This window comes from Castor canadensis, chromosome 9 (assembly GCF_047511655.1).
Source record: "Castor canadensis chromosome 9, mCasCan1.hap1v2, whole genome shotgun sequence".
In the NCBI taxonomy this organism is placed as follows: Eukaryota; Metazoa; Chordata; class Mammalia; order Rodentia; family Castoridae; genus Castor; species Castor canadensis.
The window spans coordinates 150,618,711-150,636,300 of NC_133394.1; the positions used below are offsets into that span (position 1 = coordinate 150,618,711).

Genomic DNA, 17,590 nt, shown 5'->3' on the forward strand with positions numbered 1-17,590 from the left:
AAACAAATAAATGTGGAAAAAGCTGGGCGGCCCTCCTGCAGTGTGGAAGGTGTGCACTTACTCTCGTCATCCTCCCAGGTGGTGGGTCTTACCTTTTCCTTCTCCAGGTCGAGCATCTTCTGGGTCAGGGCCGCCTCGGTTCCTTCTATTTGCTTCAGCCACTAGAAGACAGCGGGGCAGGGAGGAGACGAGACCAGGTGAGAACCTCTGCTCGGGATAGGGCTCAGAGTCTGCACAGGTGCTTCAGCCTCATGCATGACAGGTGTTTGCTCAGAGATGGAGGAGGCTGTGGAGGCCAAACAGACCTGTGCCTGGGTGTGGGTGTGTGTGCACAGCAGGCCTGCATGTGAAGAGGTGACAGGTGTGCAGGGAACATGTATGCAGCGTGGAAGCGAGGATTCAGTGCAGGGGGACGGGAGCAGGGAGGGCTGTGTGTGCTCGGGAGACTCAGTTCAGTGAGCATGTGTGCGGTTGCTGTCATCAATGCTATGTACTGAGTGCATCACTTGTGACCTCGTCTGATCCTCTTGTGACCCCTCCAGGGTTAGGCAGCACCCCTCCCCATTTCTCAGGTGAAAACATGGAGGCTGAGCTAAGTCCCTTGTTCAAGGTCACATAAGTAGGGATCAGGATATGGAACCCAGCCTATCAGATTCTAGAGCCTCTGTCCTCTTCCCTCCACGTGGTGTGGGGGCTGACAGAGGAGGTCGAGGCCAGGGTGGGCAAGGGCATAAAAGCAGAGTTCAAAGTGACCCTCAGACAGCCATGACCGTAAGGGAGTGTGTTCCCAAACAGTGGGTAGGAGGCAAGAGGCCTGTCTGCACCCCTCTTAGGCCTAGGCTGAGGCAGGCAGAGGCAGGTGTAGGTAGGTGGGGAGCCCACCCGAGAGGGAGGAAGTGCCCATCCCCAGGTGACTGACCTGCGGGGAGGGAAGGAGAGGGGGTGTCACCGACGGGTGTCCGGGTTTTGACATGCTAACTGCTAAACCTTGCAGTCTAACTTAGTGACTGCACCTCTTCCTAACTCTGAGGCTCTCCTTCGCTTCCTTGGGCTCCCCACTTCCTCCTCTGGCTGCAGCCCCTTGGCCCCAGGGAGCCACCCTGAACTCTTGCTGCCCTGGAACCCTGCCTTGACCTTTGCCCTCTGGCTCTGCCCTCCCCTATACTCTGATGTGTCTCTGCCCTGCACAGATCCCCTGGGGCAGGACACCCTTCCTGTTTCTCAACCACGGTCACCACCCAACTCAGATACCTCCCAGGACCCAGGCGCACCTCTGACTACTTGCACACTGCCCAAAGCTTCCCTGTCCTCACTAGCTGCTCCTGATCAGAGCCCTCCAGACATCCCCTCACTCCTAACAATGTAGCTGGCAAGGCCAGGCACAGGGTGGCCCTGCTGAGTCTCACAGTGTCACCCAGCAGGTTCTGCTCCCTGCTCAAAACTTGAGCCCTAGTCATCCGGAGCTACAGTTAACTCCTCAGACTAGCCAAACCTTCCTTCACCTCAGGACCTTTGCACATGCTGTTCATGTGCCCCCCAAACAGTCCCAATCCCAGCCTCAGCCCTAGGCCTTTACAGAGCTACCCAGCTTCTAGTCCCAAATTAGCTCTACCTCTTCCAGGAAATCTACCCTGCTTCCCAAGTCCACAGGGTTGTCATCTGAACACCTTGACACAACGCTCACCTGACAGACGCTATAGTCTATTTAGTTCTCCCCAGTGGTACAGGTAGAGATACACCTGACTCTTGTCCCATGTCCTCGCCCAGCACAGAGCCTGGCACACAGTGGGTGCCAAACAAACAGGTGTTGAGTGAAGGAGGCTGTGGGGTGTGAGGACCTGGTGGGTGTGGGTGGGCTCCATAACGGAACCAAGAGATGGTAAAGCCATGGCCAGAGACCCCCACAACGTCAAGGTCAGCTTGCTCCCATGGCTCTGGGGGCAGCAGCAAAAGGTGACCCCAACCAAGTAGGATCTTAAAAACTGCTGGGTGTGGGGCCAGGCTTCTCGGGAATAGATAAGTGTATTTGTGATAAGGAACTTAAAATGCTTCATTTGAAATATCCTAATGCAAGCAATCGCAAAATGAATAGAACTAAAATGGGAAAATTCCCAGTTATGAGTCATTACCAAGCTACTCTCAGAAGTTTCTGCAGTGCCTGGGGTGCTGGATGGTGGTGGTGGTCAAAGGTAGACCTGAGTGTGCAGAGTGTGCACGTGAAGGAAACCTTAGCATGGTATCCTTTTCAGCACCTGGGACAGTAGACGGTATCTGAAGGGCAGAGAAACTTGGGCAGGAGATGTGGCCATGGGTGTCAGGACTTTATATTTACTGAGCCTCACTCACTCCAAGGAGACATTATTTACTGCTTATAGTTCGATCTCACTTGGGGGTTGGTGGGAGTGGGGTGAGGTCTGGGCAGGGAGGAGAGGTGGCTTCGCCCACTGGGAGACGCTGACAAGGAACTGAGCATCCTCTGGGCAGTCACAGGTGTAAAGCCAGCTCTACACTCTGCTCCTAGGGCTCCTCTGTGCAGAGCCTGGGCCACTGCAGCTGGAAGCTGATTTGTCCTCTCCATTCAGGGTAGGTCCCAAGACCTCAGCTGACTCAGGGCTAACTATGAGAAAGCTTGGCGGTGACCACAGGTCTAACTAAGCCTCATTGTCCATTGCAACCAGCAAGAACACGGGTGTTTAAAGACCCATCTCTTTGAGCTCTGTGTCTACTTCTCGAATGGTCTTGAACTTGAGGGAGAAGAGGCACGTCTGACAATGATCCACAAGTCCTCGTGCCTTAAGCTTGAGCATCTGAGCATCTCTGCTGGCCAGGTGCCCTGTGCCAAGGTGAGCGGGGTCTGATAGGGTCAGGATGGGGATGGCCTGCATCCTAGAGCAGGGTTCAGTGAATGACACAAGCAGGGCATGGGCAGGCGGAGGGTGCTACTTGCTGTGAGATCATCACAGGAACATCTCAGGATGCTCCTGACCACTGTGGGATGTTCTTCACTGACAAGAAACAGGTTTTGTGCTGGTTCAGATCCACGGTGCATTGAATGACAGGTTTTTAAGAAAGGTGTCTTTATTGGAGAGGGGCTTACCTGGGGCCTGTGACTGACCTCTTCCACTGCCAGGTCCCCCATCTCAGCCCTGCTCTCAACTCCCAGGTAACTGACTTGCCTCTGTCTACCCTTCACTGTCCATTTTAGCTGAAATTCCCAAGTCCCAAGACACCCCCAGGTCCCTGGAAAAGTGGACTACTGGCCATGCCCTTGTGCAGTGCGACCTGCATTTCAGGGGTCCAGCTCCACCATGCTCAATGGCTTCTTTTATTTTCGTTTTTTTGGTAGTACTGGGGTTTGAACTTAGAGCCTCATGTTTGCCAGGCAGGTGCTCTATCACTTGAGCCACCCCACCAGCCCAGCCCATTTCTTTCTTGAACATTCTCTCTAAGCAGGGAGGAGATACACAGTCACTCCCAAACTGATTTGACCTTTATTCATAGACAAACAGGAAGGCCAGAGTCTCCCAGAACAAGATCTGAGAAGAATCTGATCGAAGTCCAGTCCCCACATGGGAGCTGGGCGCCTCTGCACCAGACTCAGAGTTGGGGTTCATGGACATCAGCCCCTTGCTTCCTCCCACTTTCATGGGGCACATGAGGCACTGCATTCAGGGCCCGAAGCAGTCGGTCTGAGCAGTTTGGTGAGGTTCTGGTGGTCAGTGACAGACAGGCAGCAGCTGGCATGGGGCTGGCAAAGGCAGGCAGAGTACAGGCTGGGAGGTGAGCGGGAGATTGCAGGGTCAAAGCAGGCAGTAGCCAAATGCCAGATGGGCCCCACTTCCTCCACTGTAAAAAGGTGGGAGAGATGAGGTGCCCTGGGGACCTAGGGTGCAGGGCTTGTTACGCACCTGTGTGTCAGGTGTGGGAGGCACATGTCAGGAAAGCTTAGATGGGAAAACTCTGCACTGGCTGCTCCCACAAGGTCCCTAATGTCATCTACCTGCAGTCCTGGCCGTCTAGAACTATGGGGGTTGGAGAAACAGCAGTCCCCCAACACCTGCTGGCCCTGTCCCTCTGCAACCCAGCCATGCTGTGTCACGGGCAGTTTCCCACTCTGTCCATCAAACCACAGCATTGGTGAAGCACCTTCAGGCACCCAGCCTGGCCTGGGGCTTAGTGGTGCCTGGCTCCACGTAAATATGTGTGGTGCTGGTCCTCACACTGGCCCTGCAACATGGGGACCCTCACTTTGGTGGCTCTGGGAGCCTGAGTGACTGACTTGCCAACCCCTGCTGCTGGTGAGACCCTCAGGGCCCAGAGGCTCTTCTATGTGGAGTAGGCTGACTGGCACATACCACGTGGTGTCACACTGAGATGACACCATGCAGAGCCCTGTTACGGGAGACAGGACACATTTAGTTTTGCTGACAACAGGGGCTGTGTACCCAATATGACTGCATTATGCCAGACCTGTCTCTCACCAGCCCTGTCTCATCCATCCTGTCCAGTTCAGCCATGTGAGAAGAGCCAGGGAGACCTAGGTTCCAGTCCCGTGTCACCCTTTCCCAAGTATGTGACCTTGGACAGAGTTCTGCTATTCTAACACCAGCCTATTTGGTTGGGGCGAGGGGAAGAAAACTCTTAACTTAAATGTCCTTCCAAAGATTCTGGAAGGAGTTCTGATGATCATGAAGACCTAATTGTCCCAAAAGGAGCCTTTTAAAGTCTCACTTGTGTGCTCTGAAAGGAAAAGATCCACAGACAGAACAGGAAAAGTTGTGTGTATCTACAATGTCCTGAACCAAGGTAGATGGCAAACACACCAGGAATGTATTTTGAAAAAAAAGAAAACAGGTTAAAAGTTAGCATCTTTAATATGTAAAGCACACAAATGTCAGTAAGAAAAACAGTTACAACAAATGCTTATTTGTTGTATGAATGAATGACTGAATGAATGAATGAACGAATGAATAAGCAAACTCAGTGGAAAATCCTCAAAAGAAATATCACTTATGATTCACAAGGAAGAAGAAAATAGGTAATACACATCGAAAACTTCCCTTGATGAAAATGCAAACCGTGATATCATGAGCTTTCTGCCAGTCAATTTCTTAGTGGTAAAATGCCACAGCTAGCATGAGATCAGATCCGCCCACGGCAATGCTGCAGGTGGATTTGTGACTGGTACCAGTGTTCTGGGAAACCTTGCTGGTGATACCAAAGCCCTTGTAAATGGTCTTACCATTTGTTCCAAGGACTCTTTTTCTAGAACACACTCTATGGACAGGCTCTCAAACGTACAGGGAAATTTGTGTGTGAGGGTGCCCACCCAGTGTATGCAAGAAAATAGGAAAAAATGGCAACACCCCCACACGTCATTGCCAGGGACAAGTAAGGACTTAGGTGCAACTGTGTGTGGCAATGTGCAGAGCCACTGCAACCCACATGTGAGCCATTTTCCACAGGGTTAAAAAAAATGGACGGTAAGTGTGATTTGAACTAAGCTAAGAAAAGTGGACATGAGCTAAAACTGAGGAAATGAGCCAATGTCACAGCGCATTTCCCTGACGGAAGTTTTATTTCCTCTCGTGGTCTGAGTTTTTCTGCAATGAGCATGTGACGTTCCACCTGAACACAAAAAGCATGCAGATGTGCATGCAGACGCGGACGGACCCACACACATGCGCCCAGACAAAGCGACACTCCAATGTACAGTTTCTTGTATGGTGCTGGGTGCGGGAACAAGATGTGAGCACAGAAATGCCACCGGGTCTACCTTTTCACACAGGGCAAGCACAGTTCCAGCTTGGATTATTGCAACCTGTTCTTCATTTCTCAAATTCTAAAACACAAAAACGGGCAAGGGCGTTTGATAGCGCATCCCAGTGCACGGGCAGTCAGTCAACACTACCGTCCTCTCTGAGCTGCACCCCAACGATTGGCCCTCTCTCGCTAACTCAGAGGCTCCTGTGCCTCTGACGGGGACATTCCACTGTGGCATGAAGGTGTTCAGAAAAGGACCTCATTCAAGCCAATCTTTTAGAAAGGCAGATCGTCACTTTCTGATCTCAGTAATCTTGAGTCATTGCACCATCTTTCTGGAATTGGTTCTTGGGGGCTTTTGTCCCCCATTGTCACTCATAGGCTGTAAGGATAATCTCATTTCAGAACCCCACTCTGACAAGTGCAGACCCACCCACACAGGAACACGGCCATACAAAAGCCTTACATTGCACTTATTAGATCTCTTAAATCAAAGAGAAATTAAAAAAAAAAAAAAGTCACACAGAATAACCCGGATCAAAATAAGAACACAAAACCAGAAACCGATCGCTCATAGTTACCCCATTATCGCCAAGGATATCTAATTTCTTCATAAGTTCAGAAATATTCACATCCTGGAAGAGATTTCATTTTTCTGTGAGCCACAAAGACCGTCCACACCAACTCCCAGAGCCATGGCCTCGTGCCTTCCTTTCCTTTTGGTTCCTACAGTGAGGGGACCTCTACACCTAGCTCTGATCTTGGGCACAGCTATTGCTTATTTGCTGAGCCTCCCACCAGCACACACACTGCCTTGGAGGCTCACAGAGTCATGCTAGTCCACAACACGCCACCCGCCGGGGCTGGCAGGGCTCCAGTCCTGTGTGCCAGGCACTGGGCTAGACACTTTATTCATTACTCTGGCCTCCTGGGTGGGTACTGCCATTTGGGTTTCATAATCAAGAGACAGTCTCGGAGAGATTCCAGGCCACAGCCAGGCCATGGCCAGGCTGAGTCTGCAGTCAGCCAACGTCCCAAGACTCTCTGGATAAACATAGGGCAACACTTGGTGACCCTTTAAAATATTAACTCCCTATGGCTTTCAATTTAGAGCCCAGAGGTATCTCATGACAAGTGAGTCTGTCCCTAACCCAAAGACACAACCCCCCTCCAGTATGGAGCCCATCACTCAGCAAGCCCTTGGCTGTCAGGTGAGTGGGCACCTCCCCCCCCAACAAGCACACTACCTTAACTCCTTCCTGGTGACAGAATAGCTGGAGAGCGCTGCTGTTGTTCTCGGGGAAGGTGGCGATTTGGAGGTTAAAGGCTGGCGACCTCCGCTCTCTCTCCTGGGGAAAAGATTCGGTTTAAAGACAGAACTTGACTGGTTTATCTGCCACTTGCCGTTTTCCCATATTATCTGCAAACACCGAGTTCCAGTTGGTAAAGGGTTAACATATGGCACACATTAGGACCTCACAATCCTCGTCCATGACAAACGATGTCTTCACACCTGTCTCCAACAGGAGACCTCCTTGGGCATTTGCTTACTTCTTCCCCACTCAGCTAGGAAGAAATGGTTAACAGGGTCTCACAAATCTGCCTGTTGCAAGACTGAAAACCCAGGAAGTCACAAAATTACAAAATTTGAGAAAAATAATTGCACTGAATTTCAAGGATGAACAGAAGCCACCAGCTACAGTGGATAACTGTGTCACACACATCTTTTTACCCTGTTTGATCCTCGGACAACCGCTCAAGGCAGGCACCATCACTCTACTTTGTAGATAGAGACAGAGGCTCAGGAAAGCTGGGTCCGAGGTCCCCCTGCTTGTGAGTGGCAGAGGAGGGCCTGGCCCCCGCCTTACTTTTTTTCCACTATAATCTGTTGCTCAGCTCACCATTTTCTTTTTTTGAACCACACTAACACAACCAGTGATCATTCTACCCCTGCCTTAGATTTATTGTCAAATCTCAATTGCAAAGGAAGGATTTTCCCAACAGAGGTGCACGTGAATCAAATACCAAGCGACAAGTTTTTAAAAGGCCAAGAGGAACCACATTGCTTCCAGGGATAAAACACACGAGCAGAGCAGCGTCCTGGTCTTGAATGTGCCTCCCACCCAGAGCAGGCTTAAGCCCATGGCACGAGCAGGTGAGTTAGGATTGACTAATAATTGTATCTCAAGTCAAGCTGCTTTTATTTCACAGAAATTACAGTACGACAAAAAATAACTTGCTCTGGACCACTCCGGAAGAATATAGCTACACAACCAGTGGGCTCTATTAAGAATTCAACTAAGCTGCTCTTGGGGCGGGGTGGGGGGGGGGCGGAAGGAAGGAGGGGGGCTTTCAGGTCAGTGAATTTCTAGAAGCCCCAACTTGGCCATGCTAGCTGTGAAACAGGCTTACGAGCAAGAACAGAATTTGCAGTGTTCGCTTTCCCACCATGGATACTTATCTAACGGGACTCCCATAGAAAAAAAAGACATTCAAGAAATTTATATTTTTCACAAACAAAAGTCAGAAAACTGGTTTCCAATGGCTCTGAAGGCCAGTGGAGACACTTAAAGAAAATTCTAGTAACCCAAGCAGTGTTTGTGGAATTCTCCTGAGAGGGGCTCATTCAAGGAAGGTTTCTAACAGTGGCAGAGATATTCATGATGACCTCACATGACTTCCAAAATAAAGTACTCAGGTCAAGCAAGAACTGAGTAACACAGTGGCACCTGGTATCGGGAGATACTCAGCCTGGTCCCTACGAGCAGGACAAGATTCAGGTGGGAAGATTCTAATGCAGACAGAACTTGAACTCAAGCAGGAGGGGAAAACAAAATCAGAGAAGCCACAGACAAGTGAAGTCGCTCACTTCGACGGAGGGGACTCACACATGCAGAGGTGTCAGCTGAGAGAGCAGAGCCGTGTCACAGAGCTTACAGAAGCTCGTCACAAAACTTAAGTGATGTTTAAATGTTGATGACTTTTAAACAGAAACAAAAGGGACTGTGAGGCACCATGAAAGCAAGGCAATGCAGTAACACACCCGAGGCAAGACTTCAGTCGGGAGCAATGAAACAATCAATGTTCTCTCACTGAGTCGCACTCGGTGCCCCGTGGAAGTTCCTGGAGGGAACACACTTTTTACATGTGAACAGCATCCAGTCTCCCTCCAGTAGTTTTGAGCTACAGATAATAATTTCTTTAGTGCAAATGCTGCAGTGCCCGCGTCTGTATTTACTGGATAGAAGAGTTTGAGCAATGTATCTAATTTTGTCACCTATTCTAATCCAGCCTTCTGCCCTGCCTCCACTTACCTTGTATTTACCTTGGCAAACAGAAAACAGGCCCAAACTGGCACTAAACACAATGGAAAGTCAACAGCTGGCTGGGTCAGACCCTGCTGTTTCAAAAAGTGAAATTTGCTACATGCAAGATCACTTAAAAAGGTGTGTTATTAATTGCAACAGTGCTTCTGTCTGAGTGTGCAGAAGGCACGTCCAGTGACTATGCATGCAGGAAAGAAGTAGTTATGGAAATGAAACACAAATAAAAAAGGCAAAATATTGCAAAAACAAATTATTTTATTAAGTGCAAAACAAGCCATAGGCAATAAATATATTAGCTCTGGTACAGGTCCACAGACTTCGGCGAGCATCCCCTCCAGAACACGTTAAGGCAGTGAAATTATTCTGAACATACAGATTTAAAAAAAAGAAGAAGAAGAAGAAGAGGGAAGGAAGGAAGGAGAGAAACGGTAACACGTCCCTTCACACATGCGTGGAAACGGCAGGGAGCTTTACACGAATTTCATGGGCTCAAAGAGAATGTCTGCTCCATTGGAGAGCTTACAACAGAGAGAGTCTCTTACTTCGAGCTCTAGCACTCGGAATTCTAACAGCTCGTTCTGGTCCTTCGCGTCTTGCATTTCACTCTTTAGCTGGTTCTCCTCCATTTCCAGCCTGTAAATCTGGAGCAAAGACACCTGTGCATTAATGGGCAGTGGCAGCCACAGTCTTGTACTAGGAGTGGCAGGGAACCAGCCACTAGAGGATAGGGCAGGAGCAGCCCCTGGTCCAAGCCCCAGCTGGCTGCAGCTGGCTCTCAGGGCTCTCTTACTACCCACAAAACTCTTACCAGAGCCTCAACAGTAGCAGTTACCCAGAGAGCACAGACCACCTTCAGAAGCTAGCCTGCCTGCATTTGGACCCAGCTGGAAATGGGGACACATTACATGACTCAGTTTCTGCCCAAAAGAGTGAACAGCAGTGTCACAGCCCCAAGGCCGTGACACCTCCCTGAGACAAGGTGCAGAACTGAGGGCCCCAGAATGCCCACCTGGTCCCCATTTCCCTTCTCCCCTGTCATAGGATCACAGAAGGTCCCCAGGGGACATGTGGAAGTGGTGTGACAGCTTTCACCAGAACTTGGTGAGCAAGAGCACAGGTCACCAAGCTCTCCTGACACATGTGCTTGTCACACAACGGTGACTGTCCCACCCCAGACACCTGGACAAAAGCAAAGTGTGAGCCAGAGAAGGCCTCACAGCAGAGCTGAGACAGACCAGGCCTTCTCCCCAAGAGCAAGGTCCAGGTCATCCAGGACTAGCATTCAAGGATGCTTAAAAGTGAAGGCCAACCGAGGGTCAGACCCACTGGCCTGGAATGGCCAGAAGAGATGGGTCTACAGACACACAGGAAAGGCTGCTGGGTGCAGGGCTGGAATGGAGGGAAGGGGGAGTGACCACTTGGTCAGGGGGCTTCACACAGGGTTGAAATGGCTCTGAAGGTGCCATTTCATAGGGCAAAGGAGGCACAGCTCATATTGACTTTAAAAATAATTGACTCCTATACAAAGGAGGGGGGAGCTACAGTCTTCACCCAAAGCATTGTCTCTACTACCCACAGAGACTCCCTCAGGTGTGGAGAGGTCTAGGCTCAGACAGAGGCTCAGCAACCAGGGTGAGTTGGATGACCTGGGCTGAGATAGCACGAGGGCTGCCCACTACCAGTGCCTCAGATGTCCTCCATTCAGGATGTGGGATGAGGGTAGACTCTGCACCCCAAATGACAGAGGCATCCTGGAAGCCCAATGCTGGGAGGACAGCCAGCCTCACCCTTCCTACAGTTAACCCAGGAGTGCAGGCCCCCTCTCCCCTCCAAGAGTCTCATCTCGTCCAGGTCCTAGGCCTACCCCAGAGGACAGACCCAGGAGTCGGGCTCTGACTCAGAAGAAGACACCTGTCCTGTGAGAGCCATTCAGACCTGGGCCTCCTAGTCCCCACATGGGTGCAATTCCAGGTCAGTTGGCCTTGGAGGTCACATGACCTTGTCTGCAGCTCCAAGGTGGCACATACCTTCTCCAGCAGTTCTTGATTTGTCCTGATGAGCAGCTGTTTCTCCTCAACCCACGTGGAGTCCTGTGGGAAACACTGGGTGTTCACTCCTGCCTGAGCAGACATCAGCCAGGCAACAAAGCCCCATGAGGAAAAGGTCACAGAAGCAGACAGAAGCTATGTGACCCCATCATCCCCCTAAACCCTTCCACTGAAGAAAGAGAATGGTAGTTTGTGACACACCCTTCTCTCCTCATCCGGCTTCTCCCAGGCACGAGTCCCCATGTCATGCACAGGACACCGCTCCGTGGTAGCACATCTGCACTCTGAAGGCCAGTCCACATCCTGTGGACTTGCCCTGTCACGGTTCCTTGCTGGGATCTCACTCATGAGCAGTCCACGAGCACATGACACATAGTCTGTCCTGATACCCCAGGATCCCCAGGACCAGGCCAGGGCCACACACAGCCAGCTTGGGCAGTGTCAGGTGGGAGGAAGATGATCACGTAAAGGCATGGAGCCCTCTCCAGCTCTCTTCCTCCCTCCCCCTGCTGGTAAGTCACAGAGCGAGGACAGGGCAGAGGTCCCCTTCCAACCTCACCCAGCTCTGGACTCCAGTGCTCACAGCAAAGAGTCTGACCTAAGGTCTGACCCCACTGACAGGGAATATCCAGAAGAGCCTTGGTCACCTCCTGGCTTTCTCCACCTGACATCAGTCACCCCAGATGATGGCTGTGCTGACCCACACATAGGCTCACAGGGCTGAATCCTGTGAGCTCCAACCTCTCCTCCCATCTGTGTGCACACCCTGTTCAATGTGACCTAGCACCTGCTACCAGCAAGAGATGGGGCTTGTTGCTCCAAACTTGAACCTGTGCCTAACTGTGACATGCTTTGGCTATTGGGTCATTAGCAAATATGATATAAGCAGAGACTTTTAAGTGTTTTTTGGGGGGGAGAGGGGCTTACTGTTTTTTTTCCTGCCCCAAGACTACCAGGTAAAGAGGACAGCCTTCCTCACTAAGGAGGAGAGACCAGCCACAGCTGGCACCAATGTCCAGACAGGAGAGTGAGGCCATTCCAAGCCTTCCAGCCCTACTTAATCCACCTGACCAATGCAGTCTCTACACTGACCCTACAGCAGGCCAGCAGAACAAACATCAGTGGAGCCCAGCCCAGGTGCCAATCCACAGGAGAGCAAATGAAACATTGTTTTAAGAAACTAAGTTTCAGGGTGATTTGTTACACAGTAGTAGCTAAGGGACACATTTTTCTCATGCACTAAGCAGGGGCCTGGTGTAGGACAAGGGCTCTGGTAAGTGCTTGCTGACCTAATGACCATTTGCTTTGCCCCAAACTTGCCTCTTCCTTCAGGAGATATTGAGGGCAGAGCTGGCCCACAAACAGGATCTAGCACCGTAGGGTGGGAGGCAAAGACAGACATAGCCTGTAACTGGGCAAGCTACAAACAGGTGAACTAAGCCTGGAAGAGGGACACTGAGGCAAATGGCAAATTAGGATGGAGTCTGAGAAAGTCTGGTCCTTGCTTACCTTGCTTCCTACCCTGGCCACTTCTGTGTCTCCTTACTTGCCCTTCCCCAGTAGGCAAAGTGTTCATACCAGCCCCATTTTATAAATGAAGAAACCGAGGCACAAAGACATTATGTAACTTGTCCAAGGTTGTGCAACAACCAGGGTGTGTGCTCAGTACCACCTACCTGCTTCTAGGGAAGAGACACGCGACTCCTGGACCCCGCTCCTGGGGGCTGTGTGCCCCACCTCCCACACTCAGATCCCGCATAAAGTCTGTTGTGGCAAACTGTTTGGCCCCCGCATGAGTTCTGATCATGGGCCCTTCCCCTGAGTTTGAATCTCAGCCACAGTCCTGAGCCCTCCCCTAACAGGAAATTAGCTGGAATTGGCTCCAAGCCATCAGCTCTGCAGAGCTTACCCCGAGCAACCCTTGGACCTGCTGGAACCTCTCATAACCCCTCCCCTCCACACCATCCCTGCTCCGAGTGCCCCACCAGGCCCCAGGATCTGGGGTCCTCCTTGGCCTCCACCTGGAAGCAGGGCCCCCTTACACACACGCTTCTAGGCACTGTGAAGTCGTGGACCATGGTACCTGTTGGGCCATGTGACAGCCTCTACCTACCTTGCCAAACAGAGGCAAATTCTAGGTAGAGCAGTTACAACATGGCGCCTCCATCACTGGGTCCCTGAGGAACCACATAGAGCAGACAACTCTTTGCCTGCAGGGGCTTTGAGGTGCAAGCTGGAGATGAGCCTCCTCACACCCTTTAAGGGTGAGATAGTCTTAAGCTACTAGGTGGTCACTAGGTGTCCCGTCAGGCCAGGAACTTTCTGACAGAGCATGGCCTTCTGCATTGACCTCTGGGCCTCCTGTTGCCACGGCCCTTGGGTGCCACCTTGTAGAGGCTGGCTCCACCCAGAGTCCTCTGTGTCTCCCAGATCCAGGGTGCCGTCTAGGCCCAGGCACTGACTTTCTGCATCTCTCTGTCAACCAGGCCCGGCCTGATCAAACTCAGAGTAGGTACATGAGGGTGACACAAGTCTGAGAAGCTCAAGTGCCAGCCTATGACACAATCACAGTGTGGATCCCGGTTGCTATGGGGCCTGCTGTGTGGCTCTGTAGTAATTCAGTTAGCCACAGGCATCAGTCTGCTCCAGGATTAAATCTTGGCAAGCAATGGCACCTTCTCTTCAGCTCAAGTCAAAAAAAAGATTTTGGTCACCATTTTGCTTTTGGAATTACCTCCTATTTTTATGAATTTGGCAAACCAAGAAAAAGCCAATCTGGACTTTCATAACATGCTTTGATTTTTTTTTAAATGGCAACATAGTGTCATCTGGATCCTACTAGGGTTTTCTCCCTAATGTCCCCAGAGCTCCTGATATAGCTCCTCAGATCATCCCTCCAGGCACATCAGGAACACCACCATCCTGTTCCTCACCTGTCCCTTCTCCACCAGTAGCTTCTCCAAGTCCTCGATTTTAGCCTGGCACCTCAGCAGGTCAGCTTGCAGCTGTTCCCGAGTCTGGAATGAAAAGGACCAGGAAGTGAGCAGGTCACCCTGCAAAGTGAGAGGAGAAGCCAGACTAATTCTGCTGGGGTCTGAGCAGAGCCTGGTACCGGGTTCATGTGTGGAGTGCATATTCACACTCGCCCACTTGGTGGCGCTGAGGTTCATTCATCTGCCAGTGGCTGGAGCCTCGCGGAAAGTGTAGGAAGTGCCAGTTCTACCTCCCCAATCTCACAAGGCAGCAAACAGGATGAAAAGGGACACTTTCTCCCAGAGGTGAGTGAGTCAGAAGCCAGACTCACCAGGGTCCCAAGCCCAGCTCTGACCAAGGTTGGTCAGCTTTGTTCATTCAGCAATCATGCAAAACTACAGAGTGCTTTCCTGCTGGCTTAGTGGCCCTTGACCACTTCTAGCCAACGCTGAAAACCCAGACAAGGACCAAACTGAGCCTAGGGCAACAAGGAATGGTGATGATTGTGACAAAGTGAAGGGACATATCCCAACCCAGAGAGACACTGCCACTCAGCTATAGCCCAATGCTGCCCTGGGGATGGGAAGTCACGTGGTCCCATCTTTTGAGAGAAGTCAGGAATCTACATTTCTCTAGGAAACCATTTGACTGAATGTGGATGAGTAGATACCATTAAACACAACAGAGCAAAACAATTCAACCCAGCTAAAGCCCAGTCACGTACCTGCTCTGATCTAGAGGAGAAAGACCAAGCATTTCACAGTGGCAGCTTGCTCCCCATCTCTCTTGCCCCCCACTTTTCTCCCAGGGTGCTTCTCACTTTGGAGTGGTGGCACCTATCTGCATCAGCCACCTGGCAGAGCCTACGGACTACACACATCCTTGTGCTGCTTGAAGTCTACCCCACATGGATTCCAACACCCTTCTCAGGGCACTCGGAGCCTCAGCAGCCTAGCCTTGTCCTCAGCCCCATCAGGGACCAGCTGGACACCTGCAGCAAGCCACTCAGGCTCTCCTGAGCCTAGGTTTCCTCATTTAGAACATGGGGCCAATGCCTCCCACCTCGGGGGCACATGGGACAGCACTGGCCCTGGTGTGTGCTCTCTGGGCGTCCCCTGGGCTTCAGAAGGTCAAGCAAATCCTGGTCTGTGTAACTCCAAGGTGGGAGAGGGGCCCGGGGGAGGAAGTTTCTAGAAGGCAGAGCTCGGTCCACACAAGGGAGGCAGGGCCTGGACCGAGGTGGCTGATGAACCCTAGGTGACTGTGGGGTGGGGGACTTCCTGAGAGTCGAGTGTCCCGCAGGGATGTTTTGGGGTCCTCCACCATGCAGAAAGATGGGCCTAAAGCCTACAAGGTTAGCTCATTACTGAGTGGCCTCATGATGGTCTTAAATTCTGAAAGTATAACAGACAGCAGAGGGCATGCAGACAGAGCATGACTCCAAGCTCCCAAGCTCCTGCAGGGCATGTGTCCTGCCAGCCCCGCCCCTAGTCTTCTGCCCTGCCCTCCAACCCCACCACAGCTTTCTGCCCACTCCTGCTGGCCAGGCAGAGGCCTCGCACTTACCCGGGCCTCCCTCTCAGCATCCAGCGTTCCCCCCACCTGCTCCTGAAGCAGGGCGTAGGCCCGCTGCAGGGCCTGGTACTCCCTGGTCAGCTGGCAGAACCTCAGGTCAGCCTCTTCTCTGGTTGTGGTCTTAATACAAGGGAGAGGAAAACATAACGGGCATGTGACTTAATGAGTCTCAGAGTGCCAGAGTCCACGCAGATGAAGGCAATGCCATCTCTCGGCACTGCTGCCTGCAGTGCTGAATGAGCTGGTTATGCCAGGGAGCAAAAGGACTCCAGAGTGAAGGCTGCTGAGAGGACACGCCTTCTCCTTGGCGGTGCCCCTCCCAGAGCTCACCGACCTCCTGGGAGTCACTGTGATGTGGGAGCCCATAGAAGGGGCACGGAGACCGTGGAGCTGGCACACCTCCTGAGGTGACGGTTTAAACCGTAAGGGCCCCCTTCAACCCACACATCTGGGAATTTCTTCTCCAAAGACAGCCATATGGCAAAGATGCAAGTCACAAAAGAGCATCAGAGCACCATTTACAGCTGTGAAGGACTCTCAACACCACGTAATGACCAACCTCAGAGACCCCTTAAATGCTTCCACACGAGAAGCCCCCGTGTGGCCACCAGACAGCATGGGCAGGGTCGTGAGTTTCACTGATAAAAGATGCCTATCACCTACTGATGACTGGAAAAGTAAGTCAGAGCCATGTCCGGCTGGTCCAACTTAAGTTACTGTAACAGGATGTAAACTGAGCCTCCGTGTTGGGGCAAGGCCCATGGCTGAGAACAAAGCCCCATCCAGACACCCAGGCTAAGGCCGCAGGCTGACAGGACACAGTGTGCCTTCCTCCCAGCATAAGAAGGGGTGTCAAGGGGACCGTGTGGGGAGGTGACAGTGTCCCCTGGAGTTTACCATGAAATGGCAGAGCAATGAGGAAGGGCTTTTGGGGCAGACGTGACAGTGCCCTCAGCTATGGAAAAGCTGGCCTGACACCATTCTAGAAGACGCTCCACAGAAAAGGCTGCCAGGAGGGAGAAAAGGACCCACCCGGGATTGTGTGAGTCCAGAGTGCAGAATGAGGAGTGCTGGGAACTGCAATGTCCACACCCAGCAAGCAAGTCACAGGGAGCTGGGGAAAGTGAGGGAAGTCTGCAGCCACCTGCCCCAGCAGAAGGCCTATCCCTGCAGTCCCCCTGCCCCTGCATGTCTGCCCACATCCTTCTCACCCAGGCCCCTCCCTGGGTTCAGGAAAAGCCCCCATGGGGTGCAGGGAGGAGAGGCAGAAAAGGAAGGGCTGGAAGTAGCAGCTCAGCTGGTGTGGGCCCAGTGGGCAGGAAGGGGAAGTCTGTGCTGAATGAAATCTGGAGTTAGGAAAGTCACCAGGTAGTTCCACTCCTGTCACTGGAAGTCCCAGAACCCACTGGGTTTATGACTTTCCTGAGGGGACTCAGATGGGTGAGAGAGTAAAAGAGCCACGCTGCACAGCCCAAGGACAAGGCTGGCTCCACAGCAGGGACATGGGTACAGATGGGCAGGAAGGGCATGGCAGCCACCCAGGGTGACAGGACTTCAGGTGGCTCCCTGGCTCCCCACCCCTAAGCATTGCTTGGATTTTTTTCTACAAGGATGCTTCATCTTTCTACTCAAAAAGACAATGATGCCATGTCCATGGGGTGGCGTGTGTGTGTACACGTGGGTGAGGGGATGAGGTGCAGAAGGAGCAGAATGTCACACAGAAACTTTAACACTGGAGTAGTAAGCACTCCAGAGCCACACGGTCCATGGCTGAACGTGGCCTTGGCAGCCACAGGTTCCACAGTGAGGAAGGAGGGGCCCACCTGCTGTCCTCACTACGACTGTCCACTTTGACAGGAGGGCACCTTCCCTTGGCCTCGGGGCTGGGGAAGCCATCAGAGGTCA

General features: G+C 52.0%; 1 protein-coding gene across 4 annotated transcripts in view; it reads right to left on the minus strand.

The window, feature by feature from the left end:
- The window catches only part of Jakmip1 (janus kinase and microtubule interacting protein 1), a 137,274-nt gene that overhangs the window by 17,174 nt on the left and 102,510 nt on the right, over window positions 1-17,590 (minus strand). For all 4 annotated transcript variants that reach the window (XM_074042656.1, XM_074042659.1, XM_074042658.1 and 1 more), the window contains exons 10-17: window positions 15,677-15,805; window positions 14,071-14,154; window positions 11,117-11,179; window positions 9,632-9,730; window positions 7,011-7,112; window positions 6,345-6,398; window positions 5,777-5,842; window positions 93-161 (exon numbers count right to left, since the gene is read on the minus strand). In XM_074042656.1, the coding sequence (XP_073898757.1) occupies window positions 93-161; window positions 5,777-5,842; window positions 6,345-6,398; window positions 7,011-7,112; window positions 9,632-9,730; window positions 11,117-11,179; window positions 14,071-14,154; window positions 15,677-15,805 (666 nt within the window). The remainder of the gene's footprint in view (window positions 1-92; window positions 162-5,776; window positions 5,843-6,344; window positions 6,399-7,010; window positions 7,113-9,631; window positions 9,731-11,116; window positions 11,180-14,070; window positions 14,155-15,676; window positions 15,806-17,590) is intronic.